Genomic DNA, 24,266 nt, shown 5'->3' with positions numbered 1-24,266 from the left:
CAAATTGTATTTGTCACATGCGCCGAATAAAACAGGTTTTACCGTGAAATGCTTACTTACAAGCCCTTAACAAACATTGCAGTTCAAGAAATAGTTCACATATTTACTAAATGAACTAAAGTAAAAAATCTAAAAAATCTAAAAGTAACACAAGAAAATGACATAATAACGAGGCTATATACAGGGGATACCACAACCGAGTCAATGTGTGGGGGTACAGGTTAGTCAGTAATTTGTAAAGTGACTGCATAGATGATAAACAGTGTGCAGCAGCAGTGTGAAAGCAAAGGGGGTGATCAATGTAGATATTCTGGTTGGCAATGTGCTTAATTGTTCAGCAGTCTTATGGCTTGGGGGTAGAAGTTGTTAAGGAGCCTTTTGGTCCTGGTCTTGGTGCTCCGGTACCGCTTGCCGTGCGGTAGCAGAGAAAACAGTCTATGACTTGGGTGTCTAGAGTCTAGGACAATTGTTTTGGGACTTCCTCTGACACTGCCTAGTATATAGGTCCTGGATGTTAGGTATCTTGGTCCCAGTGATGTACTGGGCTGTATGCACCACCCTCTGTAGTGCCTTACGCTCAGATGCCGAGCAGTTGCCATACCAGGCAGTGATGCAACCAGCGCTCTCGATGGTGCAGCTGTAGAACTTTTTGAGAATCTGATGACCCATGCCAAATCTTTTCAGTCTCCTGAGGGGGAAAATGTGTTGTCGTGCCCTCTTCACAACTGTCCTGGTGTGTTAGGATCATGATAGTTTAGTGATGTGGACACCAAGGCACTTGAAACTCTCGACCTGCTCCACTTCAGCCCCGTCGACATTAATTGCCGCCTGTTCGGTCCTCCTTTTCCTGTAGACAATGATCAGTTCCTTTGTCTTGATCACGTTGAGGGAGAGGTTGTTGTCCTGGCACCACACTGCCTGTTCTCTGACCTCTTCCCTGTAGGCTGTCTCGTCTTTGTCGGTGATCAGGCCTACCACCGTTGTCGTCGGCAAACTTAATGATGGTGTTGGTGTCGTACTTGGCCACACAGTCATGGGTGAACAGGAAGTACAGGAGGGACTAAGCACGCACCTCTGAGGGGCCCCGGTATTGAGGATCAGCATGGTAGATGTGTTGAGGCCTACCCGTACCACTCCCTGATGAAAAAAGAAGAGGTTGAGAAACGGAGGGGAAAATTAAGAGGGGGGGGGGTGGCGGCGATTGACAGGGATAATATCAATGCTATGTAATTCCACTTCCTCCTTCCTCCCCATAGCCAGCTTGGAAATGTGTGTACAGTAGTCCCATTGATCAGATGGTTGAGCGCTTAGTTAATTCAGGCCAGAAAGGCAATCTCAGCCCATGTTGAAGAAACTCTGCTTGAACTGTGCCCCACTGATTTGGTCAGTGTTTCTGCCAAAGAGATTAACCAATCAATCTCTCTGGTTTTTCCACTCAAAATTATGTTGATTGCTTGTCTGGGCTCAACGGTGACTTAGGGTTTCTCTAGAATCATAACTTTAGGGCAACAACAGGAAACTACAGAACAGCAGACCTGTCTGGGTTTTTCATTAGCCTTTTGCACATTGTGTGTGTGTGTGTGTGTGTGTGATAGTTTGATTGGAGAGCAGCTTGAGGCTAAATGGAGTCACTTGACTAGAACACTGAAGCCTCTGTCTGTCCCATGGAGCTTCAGCTAAGCAACACACCTTTACTCAACACACATACCCCTCTCACTCTTACTGTATGTCCCTGTCCCCCTCTCTTCCCTCTGTTAGTTGTGGTTCACTTTCGGTCAGGGCTGTGTAAGGCAAAGTCTGGGGTATACCCTTTGTGTCTGGGGTGTATTCACTAGGAAGCAAACGGACCACAACGGGGAGGGTCTACCTGAATTTGTCCAATAAGAAACTCCTGTTTCTGTTGCAAAACATTGCTATGGTGAGCACTAATGAATACATTCCATGTGTGGGCTTTCTTCTTATGGGCTCCCAAGTAACCTCACCGCTAACTTGTGCTTGGAAATGACCGTGATCATCAACATACTGCCATTATATATATGTGTATGTGTGTGTACACACACACGTCCGCTGCACTGTAGGTTACGGGCCTTGCGGTCTCAGGACACACACAAACACACACACGCTCATTTCTCCCTGTGGATTTACTGCTCTATTCCAGCACACACAAACACCACTAAAACCAACCATGAACCGACGCTCGTACACATAAACACGTAAATATGCACATGAACCGTTCTCCTTTCTCACCTACAGTAGCGACTATCTAACCTAACCGCCCTTAATAAGCCTCTGTAAACCGTACAGGCTGTGTGTATACTGGCAGGTGAATAATTGCTCACGGAGCTCGGAAAGTTATGTCAATCTACAGTAGGAAAACCCTGGCGAAGTACAAGTACAAATGAAATCTGCTGTTTTATGGCTGCCTTCAAGGAATAACACCATCTGAGAGAAAGGAGACTCTCTCTCACTCTCACACCTTAACCCTGAGAGGGGTGTAGATAAGCCAAGACAGGCTGCAGCTGTGTTTTTGGGGAGTTGCAGATGGGACCCTCCCAGAGCCCAGTGCTACTTGTCACTACTCACACACACACTGCTCCTGTGGGGTGCTCTCGTATACATCATCCAAGCAATTCTCTGTAATCGGCCTCATGGGTGGCCAGGTCTCACTGACTGACTCCACAATGAGTTGAAGTCAGGCTACACCTGCAGTAATCTAGTAACATGGTTGGCATGGTACAGTCAGTGGCATTTCAACATCAGTCTCATCATTCATCCAATGTTTGAGAGCCTTTTCATTGTTCTAACGTTAAGACTAATCTAGGCCTACCTAGGGCTGTTGTGGGGACCGTATTACCGCCACACCGGCGGTCACTAGTTATGAAGGTACTCAAATACTGTTTGTTCACGCTAATTAGGCTGCTCTGATACTGCTGATGGTCATTAGTATCCTACCAAACTTGCTAACTGCCTGGTACACAGCACTTGTATTGCCCCTGTAATCACTCTGACATCAATGCAAATGTAATTGAACATCTAATCAAACACTTCATGAGAGCCCATGAGCTCATGTTGCGCAACATTTCTATAGGCTATGCAATTGCTTGAGAAAACAGAGTGATGGCCTTTACTAAAAAGAGGATCCCATCAGCTTTCTATAGGCTATTTTATATTGTATTTATTTCTCAACTTTACTAATATTAAGCACATTGCTTATATTTACCACAGGCGTATAGCCTACCTGGCTGACATGACAATAAACCACGGGGAAAAGAGTCCTCCATTCACTATTTAAGTGCAGAGATGACATGTATTTTATCACTTGTGAATGATGGCCAGCATAAGAAACAATGCCTTTTTTTTTGGAACTTGTTTGAATCATATTCGCACACCTCATGTAGCCTAGCCCGTAGTCCTTTATGTTTTAATAAGGTTTGTATGAATTTTTGAATTTTATTTTATTTTACTAGGCAAGTCAGTTAAGAACAAATTCTTATTTTCAATGACGGCCTAGGAACAGTGGGTTTAACTGCCTGTTCAGGGGCAGAACGACAGATTTTGTACCTTGTCAGCTCGGGGGTTTGAACTTGCAACCTTCCGGTTACTAGTCCAACGCTCTATCACAACTAAAGTGGCCAAATAACTTCTACAAATGAAGCACATTTGAATCCTCTTTACAAGAGTTGTAGGAGCCTACAAGTTAAGACAGACATCGGGAACAACTCCAGTTCCTGAGCTGCATATTGAAGATCTTGGCAGAACAGTCCACATTTTGTCAGCCAAAAAGATGATTAGGCCTAACAAACAGCAAAAGCACTAGCCTATATCAATCTACTGATGTCTGTCTTTACTTGTAGCCTGTGAGAAAGTTTCCAATCACGTGACTGAGCCATGCGAGACACTTCGAATTGCCAGGGTGAAGGGCACAATGCAGCACTCCAGGCCGCAAAAGGCATGGTTTTTTTGGGGGGGGGTGCATTACCGCCACAAAGAGAATGCCGGCGAGAAATTTGAGGCATTATCAAGTGCTTGTCAAATTGTGAATGAGAGACAAACTCTTTACAGGCTGCGCAAAAAAACGAAGCAGAGCTCATGCCTTTTCAAGCAACTTTTTTCAAATCATCATTAGTCTCATCATGCAGCCTTGTATTAAAAATCAAAACATATAGCCCAACGTTTGCAAAACCACTGAGGTTACATTAATGACTCTTAATTCTGCGTATAGCAGTACCTATTTATTTGTTAACCGCTCAACACAGAATAGCTGCGTGTGCACACTCCCTCAAGTTGTTGTTTTGGAGAAAAACATTTTTTTTTACTTGACTCGGGAATGGGCGTTTTATGTAGAAGCACCAGAGAGGAGACTGTATGACCGTGATGCGGCTGTGTTGGCTGGCCACTCTGTAGCGGGCTGAATGGCCGTCTTTGTCAGTGGGGCATAATCGTCCGTTCTCGGGACTGATTGCATTACGGCAGGCCAGCCTGCCCCTCACTGACCTGGGTTCTGGAGAGACTTTCTGTGTCCCAAATAGCACCTTAGTTCCTTTTTGTAGTGCACTACTTTTGACCAAGGCCCATAGGAATAGGGTCCATTTGGACCGCAGACTCAAGAGAGGGGAAGGGGAGGGAGGTATGGAACGTATCAAGAAGCTTTAATCTACATTGGTATGGTCTCGCATGGAGGAGTCTTTCCCCTCAACTGTTTTGGTGTCTCCTGTTGTCCTGACGTATGTGGTTGATATGGGAACCGTTGAACAAATGTGTCTCTCTGTGTCCATGAACTTAGTTGACTCCTGTTGAATGTCTGTCTGTTGGTTGGCAGAATACGAAGGGGGGGGGGGGGGGGTGCTCTCCCATGGCTCTAGAGTAAACTGTTATGCTAGGGGCGGGTGACTCCTCTCTCTGGGCCTGTCTTCCATCTGGGCCCGAGCTGCAGTTCACATGGTCCCCCAGCTCTTATTTCCTCTTCCGGTCACCTGATGCCTTTCACCTGCCAGAGCCACTGTATGCCGCCCACAACGGCTCTCCCTGCCAGCTGCCAGACCTGGCCCTGCCACACACACGCATGCACACACGCATGCACACACGCATGCACACACTCACTCTTACTCACTCTCTTGTGCACGCACACACACTCCATCACGTGCACACACTCCTTGGTGAAAGAGTGCAGCTCACCACCCGGTGTACCAACCAAATACAATATATTCTAACTAAGAGAACAGGAAGTATTCTTCCCTCTGGCAGTTTAATTGTAGAGCTGTTTTCTAGCATGTCATATTGTTTGCATCCCAAATGGCACCCTATTCCCTACATAGTGGACTACTTTCAACCAGAGCCCTATGAAGTAGTCCAATATGTAGGGAATAGCATGCCATTTGAGATGCAGATATTGTGTGTCTACTCCATTGTTGCCTGTCAGCCAGAAACTCAACAACACGAAGCACAAAGGGAGCCCTCGATTCACTCAATCGATATGCCTAAGAACGTTTATGCAACTTCCCCTAAGAGAAAGGAGTTTTGCAGTGGAATTGTGAAACACCTTGATTGGTGGGAACCAGTTAGCAATTTCCAAGATTTTCACGTTAATCATGTCAAACACACAAACCGATGCCTTTCACTCAAGGAAATCCAATATGTCACATTAAGTTGAGTGTATCAAAGTCGATTTTTGGTTCAGGCTCCATGTCTCCTGATGACTTGGAATGGTATTCTGATTCAGAATCATGGATGTCTGAGTTCCTTCACATTGTTTGATTGCTGTGATGCCCTCATTGCCCTGGCAGACACTGGCCCTCTGTGGCTGCAGACTCACGGGGATGATTGAGTATTTAATGGCTGCATAGTTTGGGACCTGTTCCCTATGTCTGCCTGCCAGGCCGTGTAGCAGAGGACACACCGCCTGCCCGCCCAGCCACCCGGTGCTGCCTGCCTGCTGGAGGTATGTTCTGAATGCCGTCCCCTACCCTTTCAACAACCAGCCTCTTGTGAAAATACTTGGCAACGCCGCCCGGGCCTGAGCAGAGCTCTCCTATCCAAAGCCACTGTTATTTGTCCGCCATTGCCATAGTGACGCGAGGAGGGGTTTAGGGACATGCCGATGGAATCGGTTCAAAGAAAGCTGTAGGCTAGGCCCGTTCTGGTAAAAATACAAGGACTTGTGTAGTGGTATGTTTCTGATCATGCGTTTGCAACCTGCGGTTTGCCAGTCTACAGAGTGTGGTTTGAGGGGTTGATGGAGTGGAGAAAATTGAGCTGGGAGAAATGCTGATAAATTGTGCACCGCATCAAAAGTTCCACAATCTAGCTTCTGGTGAACAGCACGATATACAGTCGATTGAGCTCAACCCTCTGCATTTAGGTGCCCCTGCCAACTCTTTGATCGCATTGACAAATGTTGAGTTGACTGTTTGGGTTTAGCATACATCCTGCAGTTTTTGAGAGTGTCTTAACCCAGTGGGAGTTTAGATATGTTAGCGACTTGAAGGCTTCGATGGAAAGGGGTCATCGTCTGAAACGTTGATGGCATTTTTCAATGCGTCGGTGATCTTATTTAACAAAAGCTGACGTGTTTCAAAACACTATCTTTTTTGTTGTCCTAACCCAGTAATTCCCTGTGTCTGTTCAGCCTTTCTTTAGACTTCTGAACCTGCGGAAGCTGGGCCTGAGTGACAATGAGATCCAGAGGCTCCCTCCTGAGGTGGCCAACTTCATGCAGCTGGTGGAGCTCGACATCTCCAGAAACGGTTAGGACACACGCACACACACACACACACACACACACACACACACACTTTGTCGGTGGCCCCCTCTGCTGGGGTCAAAACCAGGTTCAATAACAGCATATTGCAACCATGCATGCAAATTACCACAATGAACAGACAATTATTTTAACGACCAACTAATAAATAACAAATGCTGCTTTGGCAAGCATACCGCAAACACCACTTTCAGAGAACCAGCAAGAAAGTAAGACCTCGAGCTAAAACCTGCATTCATGGGCAGACAAGCTTCACAAAATACGAGCCAGCAGGCCTTATAGACCAATAGAAACGTATTCTGTGGCAGACAGTACAGTACCAACAAGCTGAAAACAACACATTCAACTCACCCATGGCCCAACTCACTCCTGGCCTTCCCAGGCCTGGTAGTTAAACACGGACACATAAGGGCATGTAAGAAAAAGTGATCTGGGATCTAAACCCTACATATACCCCCTAGAAACCAATGCCAGGCGCTCAAGTCAATCCCGCCCTCGATCGTACATGTCAAACCGATCTCAAATGTTTCCTGCTTTATTTAGTCCTAGTAGTCGCTGCCCTCTGTGTCCTTGCTGTAAATATCACATAGTGGGGAGTGTTTATGAGACATCTGTCCTGCTACCACAAACCGACTGCATCAGGGGCTGCCAGCCGAGCCAAGAGCTGTGGGAGATGTGGCCTAACGACTTAGTCCATATGTGCTCAGCTACTGCTGCCTTGGTTCTATTGCCCAGGAGAGTAACACACTAACCAGTCTCCATGTGTCGGACCAGGCTCCTAAACCTAGCATGGATTTCATATCTTGTGTAGGTTAGGGCCAAGTTCTGGCAGTATACATACATCTAAGGTTCAGATACAGACCAACCTTAATGTAGTCCCCCAACGAGAGAGAGAGTGTGTGTGCGCACGTCAAGCGATTTTAAATGGTACCTATCAGGCTGATGACATTGACACTGACTGTTACTTGAATAGCTCATGTACAGTAAGACAAATAAGTAAATTATCATAGTCTTGTCAATGAGAACAGGTGAAGGGGTTCCCTTTTCTCTTCATCCTCTTTTCTGCCCCATCCATCCCTGTTCTTTGTCCCCCTCTCCCCTCATCACCAGCCCATCTGCTAGTGATTACAAGGGAGGGGAACCTGAAATGGTGGTCTAAGTAGAATGTGACCCCGCTGTCTGTCTATGGTGCTGAGTGTGCCCCCCCCCACCCACTCGCTCTCTCCCCAGACATTCCTGAGATCCCCGAGAGCATTAAGTTCTGCAAGGCGTTGGAGATTGCAGACTTCAGTGGAAACCCCCTCTCCAGGTTAGTGGATCAGTCCAGGGCCACCTCTCTCTGTCTCTGTCTCTCTGTCTCTCTGTCTCTCTGTCTCTCTGTCTCTCTGTCTCTCTGTCTCTCTGTCTCTCTGTCTCTCTGTCTCTCTGTCTCTCTGTCTCTCCTGTTTCCTTTGAGGACATGTCTGGGCCATACTAAGTTATCATTTGAGATACGTGGGGGGGTCACTTCACTAGTTCATTGTCATACTTGTGCCATATTGTGATTATTTCCGTAATGGCCTTGACGATAAACAACTCCAAACAATGAAATGGACAAAGAAATATTTTAACAAGTTGCTATATATTTATATCTCAAGTTGTCGCCCAGATGTGTCAAAGGCTCAGAGAAGGCCCTTTCTCAGTACTAGATTATGTACATGAGCAAAACGCCTGGAGGAGAACGAGGCTTTGTGAGGCAACAGTACGCTGTTCGCTGACCCAGAAACTAGCATGGTATTACAGAAGTGGAATGCTCGACAAGGCAAACCCTCTCTCTGCTGCAGCTTCCTCCTATAGAATAGGAAAAGAACTGTTGGCAGCAGTGGTGATGGTGAGTGCTTTGTCAGATGGATCTGGCCTCATAATGTGTGTCCGTCCCAAATGGCACCCTATTCCCTATATAGTGCACTATAGGCCCTGGTCAAAAATAGTGCACAGTAAATGGAATAATGTGTCATTTGGGACACACGTATAGGCAGGGGAGGAAGCTATTCCAACTGCTTCAAGGGCTGATGTTGAAGGGCCATTGAGAAACTACCTACTTTCTCTTGTGTTCTCGTCTCACTCACTCTCTCTCCCCGGCTCGCTCGGCCCCTCCATCCCTCCCCCTGCACGCACGCACGCTCGCTCGACCCATCCCTCCCCCCGCACGCACGCTCGCTCGACCCCTCCCCACGCACGCTCGCTCGACCCCTCCCTCCCCACGCACGCTCGCTCGACCCCTCCCTCCCCACGCACGCTCGCTCGACCCCTCCCTCCCCCCGCACGCACGCTCGCTCGACCCCTCCCTCCCCCCGCACGCACGCTCGCTCGACCCCTCCCTCCCCACGCACGCTCGCTCGACCCCTCCCCCCGCACGCACGCTCGCTTGACCCCTCCCCCCGGCACGCACGCTCGCTCGCTCGACCCCTCCCCCCGCACGCTCGCTCGACCCCTCCCTCCCTCTCCCCGCACGCTCGCTCGACCCCTCCCTCCCTCTCCCCGCACGCTCGCTCGACCCCTCTCCCCGCACGCTCGCTCGACCCCTCTCCCCGCACGCTCGCTCGACCCCTCACCCCCGGCACGCTCGCTCGCTCGACCCCTCCCTCACCCCCGGCACGCTCGCTCGCTCGACCCCTCCCTCACCCCCGGCACGCACGCTCGCTCGACCCCTCCCTCACCCCCGGCACGCACGCTCGCTCGCTCGACCCCTCCCTCACCCCCGGCACGCACGCTCGCTCGCTCGACCCCTCCCTCACCCCCGGCACGCACGCTCGCTCGCTCGACCCCTCCCTCACCCCCGGCACGCACGCTCGCTCGCTCGCTCGACCCCTCCCTCACCCCCGGCACGCACGCTTGCTCGCTCGACCCCTCCCTCACCCCCGGCACGCACGCTCGCTCGCTCGACCCCTCCCTCACCCCCGGCACGCACGCTCGCTCGCTCGCTCGACCCCTCCCTCACCCCCGGCACGCACGCTCGCTCGCTCGACCCCTCCCTCCCCCCGGCACGCTCGCTCGACCCCTCCCTCCCCCCGGCACGCACGCTCGCTCGCTCGACCCCTCCCTCCCCCGGCACGCACGCTCGCTCGATCCCTCCGCTCGCTCGCTCGATCCCTGCCTCTCGCGCTCACTCCTTCTCCCTTTCCATCTGTTTTCCTGTCTTCTGTCCTCTCATCACTAGGTTGCCTGATGGTTTCACTCAGCTGCGAGGGCTCGCCCACCTGGCCCTCAACGACGTGTCACTGCAGACACTGCCCAACGACATAGGAAAGTAAGTACACACACACCAACGAAATATGCAGACCAACCACCTTGCATGAATGGCTATTTGAACTCCGACACGGGTTTCCTTCTTGCTCTAAACATTTGAACTCCTCGCTCTGTAAAATGACAGACATTGGTACAGGCCTAATTACATGACACAGTGGGCTCTCAGACAGACAGACTGACTGCTCTGAGTGACCAGATGGATGAGGCCCATCGCCATGCCAAGTTAACCAGGACCAGCAGACGCCCCATCTGACTAACCTCTCCTCCTCCCTCTCTCCTGCAGCCTGGCCAACCTGGTGACGCTGGAGCTCAGGGAGAACCTGCTCAAGTCCCTGCCCACGTAAGTGCCCTCTTTAGCCTGGCATAGTTCCCAGCCTCCCTTCATGCTAGCAAAGGTGGTTGTTTCCTAAAAAGGAGTCCTTGATGATATGACTAGTGATTTGAAGCACAATGGAGTCCTCAATCATCACTAGTGTATCTGTTCACTAGTTAACCGCAGTAGTAGCTCCCTTCTCTTTCGATGCAGTTGTTGTCATAGGGACAGACTGGCTGAATGACAAGCTTGTCGTGACTGTGTGTGTGTGTGTGAGAGATTGGGGCGTGACGGTTAGCGATTTAGCCTATCTGGTTCTGACTGTAACAGTCCAGACGTCGTCTTGATGTGTTTCTGTATAGATTATAAATCTGTTCTAAAACTGAGTGTGTTTCAACAAGACTGTGTCTATGCAGTAGTCCCCATTTACTTCAGGGTTTCTATGATTGATTGTTCCTCTTATCCAGGTCGCTCTCTTTTCTGGTGAAACTGGAACAGCTGGACCTGGGCAGCAATGAACTGGAAGTGTTGGTAAGAACAAGCTCCAAATGACACCCTATTCCCTATACATATATATTCCCATGCTCAAACAAACAGGCCTCAAGGGTACAACTACGGATGTGTCCCAAATGGCACACTATTCTCTTCATAGTGCACGGGGCCCTCATGCACTATGAAGAGAATAGGGTGCCATTTGGGACTCATCCGTAGTTGTACCCTTGAGTCCTGTTTGTTTGAGCATGGGAACGCCTGCCTGGCTAGCCTTCTCATTGGGACAGGGTAAACAGTGCCTGTTGAGCTGACAAGGGCGTAGGCTGAGCAAACAACCTGACGTCATGCTACCCGCCTGACAACCCTGCCTGTCATACTGTACACTGCTCAGCCTTGACAGGGATGCTAAGTCATTTCATGTAATGTATCACTCAAATACAGTCTGGGGTCATTTTTACAGGTTTTGTGTTCTCTGGGATTGATTCCCAATGCCTTTTTTTGGAGCTCAAAGTGAATTGCCCTGAAGTTGAACAGCAGGACCCATCTTGTTTTGGATAGCAACATGCTTTGATCTGTTTGGTGTATGGGCATAGCCAACAGGAACAGTGTGTGGGTGTGCATATATAGTTAGTTTTTTCAGTTGAATCTTGCCACCTTCCGCAGCCATTTGGGGACCCCAGAGTGGAATGGGAGTATTTTGGGGCGTATGATGTGTGGTTATGTAGCCACCCCCACCTCTTCTCTTCCCAAATGATGCATATTTAAGTGGATCCTCGTGTTTGTTCCCACTCGCTTTAGCATGCATTGGCTCAGAACACCTGATCGCCTGGCCTCGTGTCACAAAGCAGAGCAACGATGACATTACCTTCTCTCTTTTTCCCCTCTCTCTTTCCCCTCTATCTATAACAGCCAGACACACTTGGTGCTCTCCCTAAGCTACGGGAGCTGTGGTTGGACCGTAACCAGCTCTCCTCATTGCCACCAGTGAGTATGGTCCTGGCTCATCTATGCCCATCTTATTCGCTTAGACTCAGTATTCAGTTATTCGCTTAGACGTTGCTCAGTATGAAACCCATCGCATACATTTGAGTGAGTGTTCACACTAAAAACTACATTGCTGTGCCTGTGTGTGTGTGTGTGCGCGCCTGTGTGTGTGTGTGTGTGTGCGCCTGTGTGTGTGTGTGTGTGTAGGAGCTGGGGAACCTGCGGAGGCTGGTGTGTCTAGACATGTCAGAGAACCGCCTGGAGGAGTTGCCCTCGGAGCTGAGCGGCCTGCTGGCCCTCACTGACCTGCTGCTCACACAAAACCTCCTGGAGGTGGTCCCTGACAGCATTGGTGAGAGGGATGCAAGGAGGGAGGGAGAAAAGATGAACAGATGACATTCTGTCCCTTTTGTACAGTGCCTCTGGTTTACACAGTAGCTTCATTGTCAAACTGAACTTTTTTTTAAAAAGTACTTTGCCAAGGTGTCTGCTTTTTTACCAATAAGTAGTCCCGTGGACATTATCGTTGCCTGAATGCAATTGAAGGTAATGCACTTGACTCGTGAAGAACCACACTGCCCCCTATTGGGGAAATAGTAGTAGTTAACTGACATGAAACCTTCATGTTCATTATGAACCAGACAGACAATAACTGACTTCAAAGGGGTCCTGAACTCGTCCAATAAACACGTTTTCATTTTCCGTTACAAAACGTTTTGCTGCGATGAATACCACCCGTCTGACTCTGTTTGTTGTTTCTCCAGGCTCTCTGAAGCAGCTGTCCATCTTGAAAGTGGACCAGAACCGACTGACCCACCTGAGCGACTCCATAGGGGAGTGTGAGAACCTGACGGAACTCGTGCTGACCGAGAACCTCTTACAGGTACCGAACCACTGCGTTTATAACCAAGTTTCTTTTGGTTCAGAACAAATGTACAGTTCATTTGCCTTTTAACAACCCCCTTGAGATGCGTTCTTTTTAATATTCATGAAATGTGTAAATGTTTAATTCTGTAGACTCTGCCTCGCTCGCTGGGCAAGCTGAAGAAGCTGACCAATCTGAATGCGGACCGCAACCGGCTGGGCGGCGTGCCCGATGAGCTGGGCGGCTGCGCCAGCCTCAACGTGCTCTCCCTCAGGGACAACCGGGTGGCCAAGCTGCCTGCCCAGCTGGCCGACGCTACCGAGCTCCACGTGCTAGACGTGGCAGGGAACAGGTAACCCCGCTACTCAGTGGCGTTGTTGCTAGCATCGCCGCTCCATCGCTTGACCCTTTTTGATCGCTTGATCCTTTTTTTTCATCAAGCCTTACAGCTGAATAGTAATGTAAAATATGCCGTTTAGCAGACGCCGTTTCCAAAGCGAGTTACGGCAGGGCGTGCGTACATTTTCATACGAGTGGCCTCCGCAGGAACTGAACCCACGGTCCTGACGTTGCCAGCGCAATATTCTACCACCTGAGCCACACCGGATGTGTTCTTAGAAATCAGAACAGTACTTTCCATATGTTGTGTCCGTGTTGTTGTTGACGGTGTTGTGTGGGTGTGCCCAGGTTACAGAACCTCCCGTTTGCCCTGGCCAACCTCAACCTGAAGGCCATGTGGCTGGCAGAGAACCAGTCCCAGCCCATGCTCAAGTTCCAGACGGAGGATGAGGAGAGCACCGGGGAGAAGGTGCTCACCTGCTACCTGCTACCCCAGCAGCCTTCCTCTAGCCTGGGTGAGTTAGCCTTACACCACCGTCATCTTCATCATGACCTTCTTTCCTCCTTTCTCACTTACCTCTGTTCTCAGCTTTGTCCCTAGGTTTTTCACTATTTACAGACTTTCTTTACCTCTTTCTTCACTCTCTCTCTGCATGTCCTCTTTCCTTCACTCCGTCTCACATAAAGGGCTGCACGGTAGGCGTTTCACCTGCTACGCTGGAAGTGTAACGTTTGACCAGCGTGAGCAGAGCGCAAAAGCCACTTGATCAATTGTTCTCGGGTGTGAGCCGTGCGTCGAGATCTTGAAAATAAAAACCCAGTCCGGGACCCGTGCCGCTTACGCCAAGGTCTCATTGAGGTGAATAGGAGCGTCTGGCGATTGGTCACAGTTACTCGTCTAACGTAGCAGGCCAGTAACGCCCGTTAACTCCATAACGATGACCGTTTGTGTCCAGTGACGATGCTCATCTATCCTGCTGTCATCTAATGTTATCTATTGGAAGCGTAGCCTGTGTTTATAACCCAGAGTCCTCCTCGCTCTCCTGTCGCGCTCAACCCAGATTTAGTTACCATCACTTCTCCTAACATCCATTCATCCCATGTACCATCAAAACCATTTTTTTAATCTTGTTCGTTGTTGGAAGGCCCGACTTGATTTGTAACCCAGTCCCTCTCTTGGATCCGGTCTCTCCCTACAGAGAACCTGCTCCAGAACAGTGTGGACGACAGCTGGACAGACAGCAACCTGAACCGCGTGTCTGTCATCCAGTTCCAGGAGGAGACCACCAAGCAGGAGGCGGAGGATGACGAGGCGGCCGCGGAGCGCAGGGTAAGACAAGTCAAAATACAGCTGTATTTTTCACATGCTTACCTATTGGGCCCTTCCCAACAATGCAGAGAGACAAATTATGACACTAGTAGTACATGATGCACAATGAGTAACGAGAGAATTAATACACTGTTTCTAAATCCATTTTGTCGGTTATTTTGCCACTTTATTTGGATAGTTATGAAATGAGAGGGGGATACAGGCAGGTGGGAGAAACCGTGGGGAATGGTAGACGTGTGGGTTGAACCCCGGTCGCTGATAACGAGCTTTGTTCACGTGACTCCTGCACTGCGCGAGCCAACACCTTCTAAAGTGAAGCACTCGATGGCTGGCTCTCAACTTCGCTTCCTTGTCCATTCCTTTCCCACTGTGACCTCTGATCTGACAGGGCGTCAGGTGAAAGTAACATGACGGAGAGGGCGTCCAGTCAGACAATCAGTCGTTGTTTCAGCAGCGTCACAAGTCGGTCCTACTTTGTCCTTGGGCCTTGATTTACTGTTTGCCTGAGGACTGTCTGTAATTGGTGGTCTGTCGACGGACTGTCAGTCTGGGGAGTTTACTGGTGCGTGTGTGCAGGGTCTCCAGCGGCGGGCGACACCACACCACAGTGAGCTGAAGGTGATGAAGAAAGGGATTGAGGAGAGGAGGAACGAGGCCTACACTTCCAGAGCGGATGGAGAGACGGAGTCCCCTGGTGCTGAGGTACAACACATCACCGACACGCCACAGGACATCCTACATGGCACCGTACTTGAGATCCACGAGCACAAATATAAATAAAAGTCTGCGTCCTAAATGTCACCCTATTGACCATTTTATAGTGCACTTCTTTTGGCCAGGGTCCATTTGGGACACGCACGTACACAAAGTAAAGCATGTCCCAAGTAATACGTGGGTTCTTTCTGGGTCATTGTGTAACGTTCTGACAGCATCGGAGTGTTACCTGTTGGTCACCAATCCAGGATTCTGTTTTTCCCATTCCGCCCGTGTGATTGGTGGTTGCAGGAGAAGCGGCTGAGCGATCTGTCCAATCAGAGCCACGACTCTGCGGCGTCCAACAGCACGGCCTCGGCTAACTCCCACGAAGAGAGGCGGGGCCTGATGACCACAGACCTGGTGGGTGGGCGTGGCCCCCAGGAGGTGGAGGTGCTAGATGAGATGGAGGTGGAGTACGTAGAGGTGAGTTTCACTACTATGACAGCCAGGAAAAACTATGTACCCTGGTTTATACACTTTCTCCTGGTCAGGTCAATTAATGAGAGATGTCCTCGTCTTGAATACAATCCCTTCCCTCCTCCTCTTTCTTTCTCCCTTCACTCACACCATCCCCTCTCCCACCAGCCCACGGTGCACTTTGCAGAGGAGCCCATGTACCGGGGTGGGGACGAGAATGGTGACGACGATGAGGAGGGCGAGGATGGGGTCCCACACAGCTACGAAGAGGAACAACAGAGGCCCCAGTTCCCTACGGAGAAGCAGCGTCTGATCAGGAAAGACACGCCGCACTACAAGAAGCACTTCAAGATCACCAAGCTGCCAAAACCGGAGGCGGTGGCCGCGTTACTGCAGGGCTTCAGCCCCGACGCTCACCTGGCTCAACACCCAGCCTCGCACCACACTGCCCCCGAGGAGGAGGAGGAGGAGGAGGAGGATGAGGAGGAGGAAGGGGAGGAGTGTATGGTAACTCCACAGCGCCACAACAGGATAGAAGAGTCAGAGCTGGAGGATAGGAGTCTGCTTCATGCCAACTCCTCCCTGCAGCCGGTCAAGGTAACCTGGGCTCGTGGTGGGCTGGGGTGGGTGGGGGGGGGGGGGTAGAGAACACATGTTTACAATATGAACATAGTCTATAATGACTAGTTGTACAAAACTGAAACGCACATACTATCATATCATGCAGCTATCGTGTTCAGGGCTTCATGTTTTTTTCTGATAACTTGACTAGAGTAACAGCGGTCAGCTGGTCACGCGACACTCCACGCCCTAACCATGTATCCCAATTTCAAATTAGCCAGGACAACCACGGGACTAGTTTTTCCTTTTGCGTTTTGCCCCGTGAAGCTGACAGTTGAATGAAGCTCTTGCACCTTGTCTCTTCACGCTGATGTGTTACTGGCCTGCAGCTCGCCTCTATGCACCCCCCTAGACACGCAAGTGCATAGAAGCTCCCCGTCGATCTGTCACCATGCAACCTGCATTCGGTCTGGACTGCTGGCGCTGGATCGGATATAGGAGATGACATTGCATGCCGTGTTGCTGTGCATAGGAAAAACAAACCAATGGATACGGGGATGTTTGCCGGGGATGTTTGCCGGGGGTGTTTGCCGGGAGCTGTCTTATGGCTTTTGCACTAGTGCTTTTACGTTGCTCTCTCTGTCCCACACAAGCAGGTTCTGTTCTTACGTTCACAGACAGTAACTTGGTAAAAGACACAACTAACGAGTGGACCTTCTCATTAACAGCATTTGATAAACGTTTGTAAATGTCGTCAGACACCGACGGTTTTTACGAACGGACAACCAGCTCGCACCAAATCAGGCGGCAGTTGTTTAAACGCTTCGGACATGGACACGTTTCACTCCTTTAGTCAACGGCTACCAAATGTCTCCTTAATCCCTGGTCAAAAGTAGTACACAATACCACTATAGGGAATAGGGTGCCATTTTGGACAAACGCATATTATTTTATCCACACACTACCCGGACTGCTCCAGAGTGGAGCTCCCTCTTGTGGCTCCTCTGAGCATCTCAAGGACTACTTATCAATAATACCCATCAAATCTGCTTAGTAAAAAGTGAAGAGGATGAATCCCCAACCCCGTCAGCTGTGCACTAGACTCCTATGCTGGCCTCCTGCTGGCCTCCTGCTGGCCTCCTTCACCATGCCTCTGTCTGCCCACCTCAGTACTATGCTTCTCTCCGTATCATTTGCTGTCTGCTGTTGTGTTTTTAATTGGTTAATGAACTTTCCCTTACCTGCTTTCCTACATTTGTGTGTTAGTGAGAGTGTGTGGATGTGGCCCTTGAAGTGTATGACTCGGGAAGACGACTATTGTATTCAAATGGATTATTAATCGTAATCACCACTAGCGCTGCTAACTAATGTACATTGAATGATGGAGGCGTGTATGTCTGTGTGTGGTGCCTGATTGTCTACCGACCATCCAGAATTTCTCTTGGCCGAGGTGGAAACGTTGAGACCCAGACAAACCGCTTTTTGCTAAATGTACACCTACAGCATGGATCAATCGCTCACCATTTTGCTGCAGATTGGACGTTGAAGGGAAACACACCAATGGCTTTTCACAATTTATTTTGTGTGAGGCTGTCACCTTTTTTAGCCCTGCAAACACAATCACTTGGAGTACATGCAAAGCCTTTTGTTTGACGTGTTTGGATATAATGATCTGATTCCTGTTTTTGTTTTTTTAATAGTACTTGTCAATCATGTTTGTAATCAATCTGAAAAACGACTGCTGCACAGTAGAAGTGTATAAATGAAATGACTTTAAAGGGGAACAGGGTTTCCTGTGGTGTCTGTCTATAGGCTGGAGGGAACTTTGAGCTGGGAGCCACTGCTTTCTTTCCCCCGCTTCTCTTTCTGAACACAAGCTGCCCTCCCCGTGTGGCCTGTAACTCACCTCATCCTGGGTCTCGAGTTTCCACCCCTGCCTGCTTCCGCTTCTGGTGGCTGGGGAGTGAGTGATGTGTGTGACCGATGTTGCCACTGTTCAAATGACCTCAACTGGCGATGAAATTGGCCATATCAAATGTAGTCCCTAGTTCAACCACTACAAGATAGTGGATATGACCTTTTTGGGTTTATCCCTGTGGCTGAGTGTGTGTTTGTGTGTGTGTGTTACTGTTCTTTGACGTGTTTGTATGCGTGTGTGTGTGCGTTGTTCTGTTTTTGATTTATCCGATTTTGTTTTGGTTGGAGTATGCTTGTGTGCATATTTAGTTATTTTGGCCTCACTAATCCGCATGCCTCTCGCTGGTTCCTGTCCTAACAGGGGGTGTCATTTGATCAAGTCAATAATCTGCTGATTGAGCCTGCTCGAATTGAGGAGGAAGAGGTCTGTACTTACTCTCTCTCACTCCATCCATCCACTCCTCCCCCTCTCTCTCTCATTCCCCCACTCACTCACCCATTCACCCACCCGCTGGCTCTCAGAGGGGAACTGAAAAACAGCCCACAAAAATCCATGATTAATCCAAGCCAATCGCCAGGGAAATGCTCACCACAACTCTCCATTGGACCACCAGCGTGATAGAACTCGAAGCGGACTAACAGAACTTGAAGGGGACCAAAATGGACAGGGTTTTACGATTCAAATTATATCTGTAACTATAAGGTTATACGAATGTGGGCAGATTCTCTCTGGGGCAAATCTGTGGTTACCATTCTATGACGTCCTTACCCCATTGTCGGGTTCTACCACGCTGTGGCTCGCCCCCCCCCTCCCCCCCCTCCTTCTTCTTCTCCTCTTCTTCATCCCCCTGTTCAGGCTGAGAGGCCCTGGAGTGAATGGGCTGCTTGTGCTGCTGTCTGTGATGGAGGAGGTCTGTCTTCTTTCAGGTTTTAGTTTCTCACCAGGCACTAGCAGGGATCTGGCCCTCACAGATGGAACTTCTAACCAAGTCAAGTGTGTCTTCTAATAGATATCTAAAATAGTTGCCTACCTTTTTGTGAGTACATGTGCATCGTGAAATAACAGTTGAATGGTATGCCAAAACCAGCCGTTTCCACGGGTACCACACCGTCCACCTATCAACGTATGACAAAACACTCCGGGGCTACGTCTCAAATGGCACCCTAGTCCCTATATCGTGCACACTATGTAGGGAATGGGATGCCATTTGGGACTCCGCCTGGCTCTGTACGGTGATTTCAGTCCAGAGTGTAAGCTCTTTGCTCAATGATCTGCTCTGATGAATAGCTCAAGAACCACCGAGAAGCTTATCAGTTCTGTTCAGAACTTAACATTCAATAGAGACACCAAGGATGTGTGAAGCACCTGACACAGTAAATACGATGGTATTTGGTTAAATATCCGTTGTTTGGGATGGATATTTTTATTTCTGTATTAAATATATTAATCTTCATTTTGAAATGATAGGATGTTGCCATTTGAGTGTTAGCATTACAGGTAACTGCCAAAATGAAGGAAACGTCGACATCCTGGGTGCATTTCCATTCAGGATTTAACCCCGTGTTTTACCCAAAAGGCTCAGACTTTTCTATTTCCGTCTATGCGGGCTGGCACCCGTGTCTCTGGGCCATGACTCCAGCAGACCTGCTCTCACTTGGGGTCAAAGCCCAACTTTTCAGCTGATATTTACGGAACAATGGCTGAATGTGAACTTTAACACCGTCTCACAAAGCAACTGTCTTGATTATGCCGAGGTTCTTGATTCTGCTCTTCACAAGTCCTCACTGTCTGCCCTAGCTATGGAAACAACTGTTTCCCCAGTATAACGTAAGTGTATACGCTAGTGTAACATTGTTAGTCAAAGTAGGGCGTTGGGTCACCACGAGCCAGAACAGCTTCAATGCACCTTGGCATAGATTCTGGAACTCTATTGGAGGGAGGCAACACCATTCTTCCACGAGAAATTCCATCATTTTGGTGATTTTGTTGGTGGTATGTACCTCCGTAATGGCATAAAATTATTTTTGATCATCCATTTGGTTAAAATTACCTTCAAAGATGTAACCGTGTTCATAATGGAGTGATTGTGTGGCTCTGATTTATGGAGGAATCCTTGGTGAGTGACTGCACTTCTGGTGAGGATGCCTGTGGATTGGTTGGCATGTGCGTCATGTGCCCGTGTTTGCATTTTGCGACGGTGACAACGAGTTTGTGAGAGAACGGAGCCTTGTCGTCGTTGACGACCCAACGGAATCACCCTCCGCTACCCCCCCCACCCCCCACCAACGCAGCACTTTCACTCAACTCTTTCTTTCCTCTCTCGCTCCCACTTATCTTTCACCCCACCCCCCCACTCTGCATGGCTTGCGCAGACAGCATTCACACACCCAGTTCAGACCCATACATGTTATGATTCGTAGTGTCTCGTGTGTAACCCCCCCCCCCCCCCCCTCCCCGTTGTGACTGTTCCATGACATAGTATTGTGTTACATACAGCCCCCTCCTCAAATACACACCTCCGTGCTAGTGTCTGAAACTGTTTTTATGTCCAGAGGAATATGTTTGTCCTGTTGTCACTGTGTGTCTTTGGGCTAATGTCAATGCATTGTGATATGATGGGTAATTAGTTTTCTGCTACTTGTTTTAATGATACTGCTTTCTTCCTGTTTCAACGGCAAAATGGAAGCCTTTTGATAAGTCAATGTAGCTACTCTGCAATGTGAGATGCAAGGCAACACGCTCTTGTTTATTCCCCCTCATTCAACATACACTTGAGTTGAGTTTAGCCCCGAGACCAGAGTAGCCCCTGTCTTGTCTTGTCTGTGTCAATGCCGCAGTCCTCCCTCTTGTCCCAGCCTATCTATCTGACGATAGGGCTGTTGTATGGGGGCGTCTCCACTCATTGCGCTGACCCCCTCTCCTCCATTTCCAGCACAACCTGACCATTCTACGGCAAACTGGGGGTCTGGGCATCAGCATAGCCGGAGGAAAGGGATCCACACCCTACAAGGGGGATGATGAGGTGAGGGCCGAGGACAGCTGTGAACACTCCTAAATGTACAGATGGGCTGCGTTCCATATTCCCCATTTACTGCTCTACAGGGCCCCGGTTCAAAAGTAGTGCACTACATGGGGAACATTGTACTATTTGGGACGCTTTCCTATTCCGCGGACCTATTGGGCCTTGTGACTGTGTACGAGAGTCTGTCTGTCTGTCCCTCCAGGGCATCTTCATCTCCAGGGTGTCTGAGGATGGACCTGCAGCCCGGGCTGGGGTCAAAGTGGGAGACAAACTTCTCGAGGTAAAGTCTGCATGCACGATAAGATGTTGCATTCATGGTCTACATGAACAGGCCTTTTGACTGTAGAGAGAGCCATGTGAACCATGGTCTCCGCTCCCTCCCTCTCAGGTGAACGGCGTGGCCCTCCAGGGTGCCGAGCACCACACGGCGGTGGAAGCCCTGCGCAGCTCGGGCACCGCCGTCTCCATGAGCGTCATCCGGGAGCACATGGTGGAGCCGGAGAACGCCATCACCACCACGCCGCTGAGGCCCGAGGACGACTACTTCCCCCGGGAGAGACGGGCCAGCGGGCTGCCCTTCTGCATGGAGGCCAGCTCCCCCGCAGGCCCCCGACACAGGCGGTCTACCTGCCTGGTCCGCAACGACAAGGGCCTGGGCTTCAGCATCGCCGGGGGCAAGGGTTCCACAGCCTACCGCACGGGGGACTTGGTGAGAGAGACACGCGTCCTTAGTGTACAGCAGACACAGAGTCACACACGTACCTGCTGAATGTACAGCAGACACAGTGAGACATGCCGTAGAGTTTCCATATCTAGGTCGTGTGGTGGAGGAATATTGGGCATTGTTTCATCCCTGATGAATATTTAATCCCTTCGTGGTGAAACACAGTGTGTGGTGTGTGTGTGTGTGTGTGGTGTCAGGTTGTCCCACATCACAAGCCAACGGCACCCTCTAACTGCAGTAGCTACAGCATTAGAGGGAGAAGTCTAGGCAGGAGTGGTACGTTTCCTACCTATTTCTGTTTAATGCCCCGTCATAGCCTTCAACCCCTCCAAGGTTTCCATCATTCTGACAGCCACTTTTCCACTCCAGACGTTTTACAGCCATCGCCAAGGAGACATATATAAATAGCGAGCCTTGACACATGATAGGTCCTGTGTAACTGGGATGTGGTTATTTTTTGGGGGGCCACCGCATTGGCTACATGTCCTGTGCGTTACGGCTCTCAAACAGACCCCCACAGCCCAGGGAGACGCCACGGACAGGAACTGAGACGCACGTTCACCGCTGGAGTCTGTAAGTTATGTTGTGCCTTTTCTGGAAGGGATCAAGATGGTGTCTGTTGAGGCGGGCTAGGAGTAGGCCTGCACTTTGTCTGCACGTGTACATGTTTATTATCTAATTATAGTCACTTCACCCCCACCTACATGTACAAATGACCTCAACTAGCCTGTACCCCCCCCGCACACTGACTCAGTGCCCCCTGTTATATAGCCTCGTTATTCTTATTGTGTTACTTTTTATTATTACTTTAGTCTACTTGGTAAATATTTTTCTTAACTCTTCTTGAACTGCGCTGTTTGGTTAAGGGCTTGTAGGTAAGCATTTGGCGGTTAACTCTACCCTTGTTGTGTTCGGCGCATGTGACAAAGTTTGACTTGCTCGTTTGTGAGTCCAACGAGGAGTTTGGTCATCCTTGCAGCTCGTGGAACTCTCTCCTTCAGGCAAAGGGACTGGAGGTCTCCGTGTCACCGCGAGGTCGGCGACTCTGTTGTCCATGAGGTGTTACTGGTCTGCAGCCTTAGCCACCTCTGAACTTTGTTTTACTGCAGTAGAATATCATTATTACCATTTTTGTTGAGTGCGACCTCTCAATATTTTGTATACCTTTTCAGCTAAATATTGGATTTGTTTGCGTAGTTGTTGGTAGTGGAGTGTAATAAAAAGGCATGATGGGGTTCTTGTGCTCACAACCACCACAGAAATACTTCTGAACAAGCCCAAGCCAACTATTGAGAGCAGCATTAGACTAGTGACCGTGAATATAAGCGTGCAAGGCTATATTTTGTCCTGGCTGTGTGAAGTAGTCGTTACGGGACGTCCCCTGCTGACCCTGTGGTAACCGCCATCCCAGAATAGACTTGACTGGCAGTGATGGAGCTAGCAGGGCATTGTTGCGCCAGTCTCACCCCCTACCCTCTCTGGGTGACCAGGTACACAGCTAGCAGGGCATTGTTGCGCCAGTCTCACCCCCTACCCTCCCTGGGTGACCAGGTACACAGCTAGCAGGGCATTGTTGCGCCAGTCTCACCCCCTACCCTCTCTGGGTGACCAGGTACACAGCTAGCAGGGCATTGTTGCGCCAGTCTCACCCCCTACCCTCCCCGGGTGACCAGGTACACAGCTAGCAGGGCATTGTTGCGCCAGTCTCACCCCCTACCCTCCCTGGGTGACCAGGTACACAGCTAGCAGGGCATTGTTGCGCCAGTCTCACCCCCTACCCTCTCTGGGTGACCAGGTACACAGCTAGCAGGGCATTGTTGCGCCAGTCTCACCCCCTACCCTCCCTGGGTGACCAGGTACACAGCTAGCAGGGCATTGTTGCGCCAGTCTCACCCCCTACCCTCTCTGGGTGACCAGGTACACAGCTAGCAGGGCATTGTTGCGCCAGTCTCACCCCCTACCCTCCCTGGGTGACCAGGTACACAGCTAGCAGTGCATTGTTGCGCCAGTCTCACCCCCTACCCTCTCTGGGTGACCAGGTACACAGCTAGCAGGGCATTGTTGCGCCAGTCTCACCCCCTACCCTCTCTGGGTGACCAGGTACACAGCTAGCAGGGCATTGTTGCGCCAGTCTCACCCCCTACCCTCCCTGGGTGACCAGGTACACAGCTACCAGACACGTCACTGTAGGTTAAACCGAAGGGCGTCGCATTATGATCGGTCTCCTGTCTCCTGTCCGTCTCTTCAGGGGATCTACATCTCCCGAATCGCAGAGGGAGGGGCGGCCCACCGAGACAGCACGCTCCGCGTCGGGGACAGGGTCATCACGGTGAGTACTGCTCCACTCCTCTGTTTTTAGCCCCACGGAGCCGTCCCAAATGGAATCCTATTCCCTGTGTCGTGCACTATTTTTGACCAGGGAATAGAGCCATTTGGGACCTCACCAATGCTTTTCTCTCTCCTCTCTCTCTCACCCCCATCCTCCTGTCTTCATTTAAAT

The 24,266-nt window shown here is 50.0% G+C and overlaps 1 protein-coding gene across 19 annotated transcripts in view; it reads left to right on the top strand.

Moving 5' to 3' along the window:
- The window catches only part of LOC110489900 (protein scribble homolog), a 101,910-nt gene that overhangs the window by 55,293 nt on the left and 22,351 nt on the right, over nucleotides 1-24,266 (top strand). For 18 of the 19 annotated variants that reach the window (XM_036944157.1, XM_036944173.1, XM_036944162.1 and 15 more), the window contains exons 2-20: nucleotides 6,626-6,743; nucleotides 7,988-8,066; nucleotides 9,957-10,046; nucleotides 10,329-10,385; nucleotides 10,826-10,889; nucleotides 11,760-11,834; nucleotides 12,042-12,186; nucleotides 12,599-12,717; nucleotides 12,852-13,051; nucleotides 13,387-13,553; nucleotides 14,238-14,368; nucleotides 14,945-15,070; nucleotides 15,374-15,547; nucleotides 15,710-16,138; nucleotides 18,381-18,443; nucleotides 20,953-21,042; nucleotides 21,245-21,322; nucleotides 21,431-21,751; nucleotides 24,015-24,095. In XM_036944157.1, coding sequence (XP_036800052.1) covers nucleotides 6,626-6,743; nucleotides 7,988-8,066; nucleotides 9,957-10,046; nucleotides 10,329-10,385; nucleotides 10,826-10,889; nucleotides 11,760-11,834; nucleotides 12,042-12,186; nucleotides 12,599-12,717; nucleotides 12,852-13,051; nucleotides 13,387-13,553; nucleotides 14,238-14,368; nucleotides 14,945-15,070; nucleotides 15,374-15,547; nucleotides 15,710-16,138; nucleotides 18,381-18,443; nucleotides 20,953-21,042; nucleotides 21,245-21,322; nucleotides 21,431-21,751; nucleotides 24,015-24,095 — 2,607 coding nt within the window. The remainder of the gene's footprint in view (nucleotides 1-6,625; nucleotides 6,744-7,987; nucleotides 8,067-9,956; nucleotides 10,047-10,328; nucleotides 10,386-10,825; nucleotides 10,890-11,759; nucleotides 11,835-12,041; nucleotides 12,187-12,598; nucleotides 12,718-12,851; nucleotides 13,052-13,386; nucleotides 13,554-14,237; nucleotides 14,369-14,944; nucleotides 15,071-15,373; nucleotides 15,548-15,709; nucleotides 16,139-18,380; nucleotides 18,444-20,952; nucleotides 21,043-21,244; nucleotides 21,323-21,430; nucleotides 21,752-24,014; nucleotides 24,096-24,266) is intronic. The other variant, XM_036944158.1, reaches the window with a different exon arrangement.

The sequence above is a fragment of the Oncorhynchus mykiss genome, chromosome 15 (assembly GCF_013265735.2).
Source record: "Oncorhynchus mykiss isolate Arlee chromosome 15, USDA_OmykA_1.1, whole genome shotgun sequence".
Taxonomy (NCBI): Eukaryota; Metazoa; Chordata; class Actinopteri; order Salmoniformes; family Salmonidae; genus Oncorhynchus; species Oncorhynchus mykiss.
The sequence above is the reverse complement of the archived record's forward strand: the minus strand, read 5'-3'. Positions and strand labels throughout refer to the sequence as shown.